The sequence below is a fragment of the Lactuca sativa genome, chromosome 6, assembly GCF_002870075.4.
Source record: "Lactuca sativa cultivar Salinas chromosome 6, Lsat_Salinas_v11, whole genome shotgun sequence".
Classification (NCBI taxonomy): domain Eukaryota; kingdom Viridiplantae; phylum Streptophyta; class Magnoliopsida; order Asterales; family Asteraceae; genus Lactuca; species Lactuca sativa.
This window is the reverse complement of record NC_056628.2, coordinates 12,257,215-12,264,467: the sequence shown is the minus strand read 5'-3', so window position 1 is coordinate 12,264,467 and position 7,253 is coordinate 12,257,215. Positions and strand designations below refer to the sequence as shown.

The 7,253-nt window shown below is 34.0% G+C and overlaps 1 protein-coding gene across 1 annotated transcript; it reads left to right on the top strand.

Moving 5' to 3' along the window:
- Positions 1-5,591: 5,591 nt before the first annotated feature.
- LOC111880883 (uncharacterized) lies at positions 5,592-6,955 on the top strand. Its single transcript, XM_023877294.3, has 2 exons — positions 5,592-5,761; positions 6,608-6,955. The coding sequence occupies exons 1-2, from the start codon at positions 5,639-5,641 to the stop codon at positions 6,701-6,703; spliced, it is 219 nt and encodes a 72-aa protein (XP_023733062.1). The 5' UTR covers positions 5,592-5,638; the 3' UTR covers positions 6,704-6,955.
- Positions 6,956-7,253: the final 298 nt, after the last annotated feature.

Genomic DNA, 7,253 nt, shown 5'->3' with positions numbered 1-7,253 from the left:
CTCACCGAGTCGACCTTACTTATTTACACTAAGAACCCTAAACTTGCACTTCTGAACTTAAGGTGTTACAAATACATGTAAAACCCATCAGTGTTATCTGAGCGTAGGTTTTCTAACAATTGAATGTATATTTCTTGAACCTGAACAAAATCGAATTTTTCTGAAGAATCAGATCTCACGACGTGAGCACATATAAATCTGGAAATCTGGTTCCTGACAGACTATATTCGAATTTTTGGAATTTTTGCCTAATTTGATTTATTTGATTGTTATTTGGTAATTATCTTTTATATAATCTTCCATAATCTGAATTTTGTTCATATTAGATAATTAAATAAACCCAAAATATTAGGAGATGATTATAGATAAGATAATGATAAATTTATATGATTAAAATTATCCTTATGGATCTTATTATTAATTTAATTAAATGATTAATTAAAAGATAATGAATAAATCCATAAAATGGTTTAAATTTAATTAAGTTAAAAGTTTAATTTATTAAAAGATTAAACTCTTGCAATTTAAAATGTTTAAAAGTACACCTTATACTATGTATATATAATTAAAAGTTTAATATATATATATATATATATATATATATATATATATATATATATATATATATATATATATATATATATATATATATATATATATATATAAGAATAGCCAGTCAAATCGTTAGTATATTTCATTCACGAAACCATACTATAAAGAGGGTATAAGGAAGCGGCCTATAAAATGGTCATTGAATGGGTGTCTACTTTCACCCATCGCTCTCCTTTATAGTTGATGGTCGTTAGCCGAACGGATTTAATAGGTCATAATCTCATTAATAAGTATAATGATATGAAGTAACTAAACTATTTTCTAAAATTTCACTCTTAGTTACTTTAGGAAAATATGAATTTGATTGCACATTACACTTTATAAGTCATTACTGGAATATGTGTGGTTAACAAACATACTAATGGGGGACTAATAAAGAGTGGTAGTGGTGTCTCGAAAATTATCGTTGATTAACGTAACGCCCGCAGATTCAGGCTAGTCAATTTAGACACAATAACCGTTAAAAAATGACTTTTTGATAGAAGATTATGTAGATTAAATAATCATAACCAAGTTATAGTATATTTTACAAGGGTTCTGTACATATAAAGAACGCTAAAATCCGAGTTATAACGAAGAAGTTATGACCCGTCGAAATTTTACGGCAAAACCGACACGACACCGGGAATCGTAAAAAGTGAGTTTACAACAAAATACTTTTTAGCCTTAGCGATCTAAACAAAAGTTGTAGTATATGTTAAACCGAGAGTGTGCATAAAAAGAACGTCCAAATCTAACTTCGTATGAGGAAGTTATGATTTTTCTAAGATTTAACATAGCATAATAGTGCACAACCCGGAATTCAAGTTTTAGATCGACCGACTTTTAGCCAACACAATCTAAACAAGAATCAAAGATCTCGTTAATAAGAACTCAACAATAAAAGGACGTACGAAAACGGATGTCGGATGACAAAGTTATGAATATTTAACGGATTTTATCTGTCTAAGTCTGTTAAAATATAACTTTAAAAATACAGTCAAAATTAGCCAACGGATTCTAAACGAAAGTTGTAGATCATGTTGCCGCCTACGTGGATATAAAGAACATCAAAAATGGCGCTCGTATGCAAAAGTTACGGTTTTTCGAAGATAATTAGTTTTTGGAATAATCTACGAGTGATACGTGGCACGATCCTGACCATTGCTTCCTCCCCACGCCTTGCCACCAGATGGTGACACTAGGCACTCAACTCGACGAGTGGGAGGCTCAGAACTCGCCGAGTTGGGCCATTTACCAGCCTATAAATATAGGCGCAAATCTTCCATTTCCTTCACACCTATCCTATTCTTTCTCTCTCAAACATCTCTCTAAACCCCTTCCAATCCCTAGTAACATCTAAGTGCTAGAGGCGAGTCCCAGAGCGCCAGAAGGCTCTGAGAAGAAGATCTTTTTGGCTCGGAAGCTCTGCCCCTATGTAGCATGGTTCGTAGCCAAACCTCCAAGTAAGTGAGTTATGCTTACCCTACATTAAGTACAAGTTATGTTTAGGTTCAATAACGTTATTATGAACTTATAAACAATAAATATATTATAAAATATAATATACAAAGTGTTATTATAATATCTTTTAACTACTCGCAGTACATGAATCTAGTTTGAAGGGCCGCATAGGGTGTTGGATTTCAAAAGTGTTATAATGCCAAAATGGTCCTGCCCTCCGGTGTCTCATGTCTAGCCCTTGTCTGTATATATAGTAGTTGAAAATTATTGTTTAAGACTTATAAAATAATATCGCTCATAAATAGTAGCAATAAATATTAGACTAAAATCTAGCGGTAATGATACTAGGTTTTGTCGAAGGAAAATAGAATTGTTAGAAGCGAAGAGTTGCCCGAGTTTGAAATCATCACTTTAACAAGTGAGTGCATAGTCCCTTCCATGAACATGACTTTAATACAAGTATTGATTAAAGTATTAAATATATGTTTGTGTGTGAAGTATTTGATATTTCCTGAAATACGTGTTAAGAGCATATATGATGATTTAGGATACAGAGTAAACCTAAATTAATTAAGAGGAATATTGGATAGTATCTCCTTATGAGTACGAGTGAGATATACATGGAGGCTAGAACTTTAAAACTTGTCATTGATCCGAGAGCATGGATTAGACTTAGTCATTTTTCCTTAGTCCGAGAGTATGGAGAGGACATAGTTATTTGTCATTAAGCCAGGGGCATGAATTAGACATAGTCTATTGTCCATAGTCCGAGAGTATGGAATGGACATAGTTATTGATCCTAGAGTATGGATTAGACATAGTCATTTGTCCCTAGTTCGAGAGTATGGAATGGACATAGTTATTGATCCGAGAGCATGGATTAGACCTACCCGATCTGGGAGTATGGATTAGGTAAAGTGGTAAATTTTAGATCCGAGAGTATAGACTGTGTCGTTGTGAGGGTCTACCAGGTGGGGTAAAATTGCTTATATGAGGTTAAATTGTATATGTTGTAGTTCTAAAACATATATATATATATATATATATATATATATATATATATATATATATATATATATATATATATAACATTGTGGGATTGAAATCCCTATGTACTCACCAGGTTTCCCAACCTAATCTACTTAGTTTATTTGTATCACAAGTGTCAATATGAAGCTACATTACAATGATAGATTAAAGGAGATGTAAATCACTAGTGTCAATAAATGTAATGTCTGTTTATGCTTATGTTTTTATATTGACGATGACATCCCAAAGTTTTTATATAAACAAAGTACATTTCTTCGGAAATGCTTTGATAATATATTTATCATGTTTTTTTTGGGAACAAATTCTGCAATATTATTCTTTAAAATGAATACTCTAATTTTCAAATAAGCATAAATAAAAATTTTAAAATGAGCATGAAAATGGGGATGTCACAATTAATAGAGCGCGTGTGGCTAACCGACACATTAAAACGAGATGATAAATGACATAAAGAGTGCCAAGTTAATTTGCATGGTTATTCACATCTCGTTTGTGATCCTCGACATCCCAGTGACAAAAGTAAGATCGTAATCTGAGTTTAAACATGCCATTGATTGAATTTAATGAATCTCAAAAGATCTAGGAGTTTCATACGATTGAGATTGGTAAGAGATTTACCTACCAAAAATAGATTTGAATTTGATTACGACATCCCTCTTCAAAGTTTGCATCGAAAATATGGATCCGAGACTTAATTTAAAATTGATGGGTTAATAATTAATGATTAAAATAAACTAACTTGAATTCTCTTTTCTCCCTTTTATATATGTCAAGTCAAGACAATAATGATCTTCTTCATTCTTTTGGAAATAGTTTTCCTCTAGCTAATGAAGATGATATTGCACTATCAGATAAAGGTGAAAATGTTTTTTCTTCTTTGGGAAATGGTGGAAGTGGACGTCATGCTTCTCCAACTCTTCCTCCTCCTCCAGTGACTCTACCCACGTCATGTTTTCCTTAAGTTGAAAGATATGAAACTACTCATGTAACACCCTGTTCCGAATTGTTTTTTAATTCGGGGTTGTGGCCCGAAGATCGGTTATCATCGAGCTTAGGGCCTTTGGGGAAAGAGAGATATAGACCCATTTGGGTGTGGGTAATGCAATTTAGATGATTCAGGAGTTCAGTTTGTGTTTTTGAGCCAAAAGGGTATATCGATAAAGTGTCAGTTTGAGATTTTATGGAAATTAGATTTTAGTTCGGGAAGTTTTAAGGCAAGTATGAATTGATAGAAGCGTAGAGCTTCTCGTTATCTTTTCGTTGATATAAAGATTGTCGGAAACAGACTTATAACGAAGAAGTTATGGTCTTCGGAAAATGGTAGGGTTTAGGGTTAACCCTAGTACGCTGGGCGTATATAGGGAGTAGGCGAGGTGTACCAGGGAGAAGGATCGCAACACCTTTGGGGAGTATGCTGAGTGTAATAGGAGTATGTAGGGCGTACTCCAGTTTCATGCAACCCTAATTTAGGGCCTTGGACCCTATTTAAGCTCCTTAACTCAACACCAAACCCTAATATCTTCAGCCTTCACCCCTTTTAAACCGTAGATTTGAACCCTAAGTGCATTAGATGATTTTTGTGCTTGAAAAGTGATTTGTGGTGAAGAAGAAGAAGGGGAACACTTGGAGGAGTGGCTTGAGCTTGTAGATCCGGGAGTATCTTCTCATTTGCAAGCTTTCTAAGGTAAAAAGCTTATACATTGATGACCATTTAGGTTGGATCTACTTTATGGTGTTTCTTTGACCTTTATAGTCCTTTGATGTAAAGATGAGCTTTTGATATACTACAGATGTAGTGGATGCTAGATATAAGCTCCAATAAGGTCATTTGTTCATAAAAATGCAAATTTTATAGAAGATTTTGTTTCATGCAAGTATTAAGGGGGTGTTTGGATAAATTGGATTATAGCTTATTAGCTTATTTGTGGCGAGAATAAGCAATAAGCAAGGGACGAGATGCTTATTAAAATCAGTTTACTTAGCTTATCCTTACCACAATAAGCTGCTTTTTAAGGATTTCTATCCAAACACTTAAACTTTGCTTATTGTGGTGGGAATACGCAATAAACAATAAGCACCCTCTTTTTTCCCTATCCAAACACCCCCTAAGACCCTTATTAAGTTCATTTTTAATTGTTGAGACCCATTAAGGCATGTAGGAGAGTAAAGTTGGCAACTTTATGTTGGAACAATAAATACGATTGATAGATTCTATAGTAAAGTTGGCAACTTTTTGGAGGTGGACCTGTTTGGAACCAAACCGGTTTGGGGGTTAACCGGTTTTGAGTTTGTTGATCAGAACCGAACCGTTTTAGGGGTTAACCGATTTTGACTTTGTTGACAAGAACCAAACCAGTTTACTGAACCTTTCCGATTTGAAAAAAAAATCCGGTTTGTGCACATCTACTTGTATATGACAAATGGCTGATCCAGTACATAAATTACTTTTTCGAAAAGCCCAATTGTTTATATCAGCCCAATACTTTGATTACTCCCCTCTTTCGCCATCTCTCTCGATTGAATCGGGGAAGTCATGGGATACGTACTCAGGGTGAGGTTCGCTTCGTTCTTCGCCGGCGCTGCGGTGGCTTCAGCCGGTGGATTCTATTTTCTTCACAAGGATTACAAGGTCGCTCATCAATCTATGTCTCAACAGGTATTCTCTTTCCCTTTTCCTCTACTTTGTGTACCAATTAGTCCCATTACTACCGGTGGTGTATCCCAAATGCGTTATCGTCTTTATTTCGAATTGACTGAGTGATTCTCTCAGTTTTAAAGCAGTAATTGATAAATGTTGGTGCTATTATGCTGTGATTCGATATAAAACGCACAAAATCAGAACCCTAGGTAACCGATCAGCATGCCCTTTCCATACATGAACCACGATTAAATTGGATTTTCAGTATGTTATGTGGAGTAGGAAAACAATTTAGTTTTTGTGGGCAACCATTGAGTTTTATCTTGCAGCATGCCCTAGATTATATCTTTGGAAAACATGGGGTTTACATGCTTATAGGCTAAATGAATATGTTTATAGATCTATCTACCTTCTTTTCTTGAGCTGCACTTTTTAAATAAAAGCATGCTTCCATTAATTTCAGAAGTTTATGCCATTAGATACAACATTTAGCAAAGAATAAAAGCGCTTTTGGAGGAGGTAGAAAGACAAAAATCTTTATTATTGTTTGAAATCTTGAGTCTAGAGTTCCATGGCATTTTAGGGATTGTTTCTTACTTTCTTTATCCCCCCCATTTGATAAAATTTAGCTGTATTATGAAATTTCCATTTTTGTTCTTAAGTAAAACTTGCTACATGCATACAAGTGCATTGCTGGAAACTTATTCACTAGTGGGAGCTTTGGTATTTATTTTTTCTAAGGTTTATAAAAACTTATTTAGTTTGTTAAAAAGCTGTTAATATCTGTGTTATAAAAAGTACATATATCCAATTACCACATTGTTTCTAAAGTTGTAACAAATTATTATATCCATGGTGATGTAGATTAATGACTTTTATAAATCTCTGGATGGACGCATCTCTTCTTTGGAAAATCTAAAAGAAATTGAAGCAATGAAACCGGTTGAAGGTGCAGAATAAGGAAGTCAAAGAGTCTTTGGTAGTTCCAAGCATCTGGTTTGACTCAAAATTTTCTGAATGTTGTAGTGCAAGCCTTTTTTTTTTTTTTTTTAGTTAATAACAAATGTGGATTGACTATTGAGATGGAAGACTTCCAGTCAAATTGAAGGATTTTACTGCATAAGTATATCACATGTTTATCTTATTTCTGTAATTAAAGATGGATTGTGATTTGTAGCAATACAAAAGATAGAACAATCCATGTGGTATGAAGTATGATGGGATATGGCATATATGACCCACCAATAGGGCAACATATGGTGCCTTTTCTTTCCAGCCATTAAAAGCATAAACATATGCTTTATCCAATCGAATGAGATAGTTTGATATTCATTCTTATCCATCAAAGAAAAGAAATGCAATCTATAACCTTCATCCCATTAAGGCAAGGGGGATTTTGGTATCATATTACACCAAGAGCAAAACCAACAGTCTATTTGTGCAATAGTCAACCAAGTTCCCGAGTTTTTTTTTTTCAATGACGTATCATCAATAAAAGATTTTAAGTAGG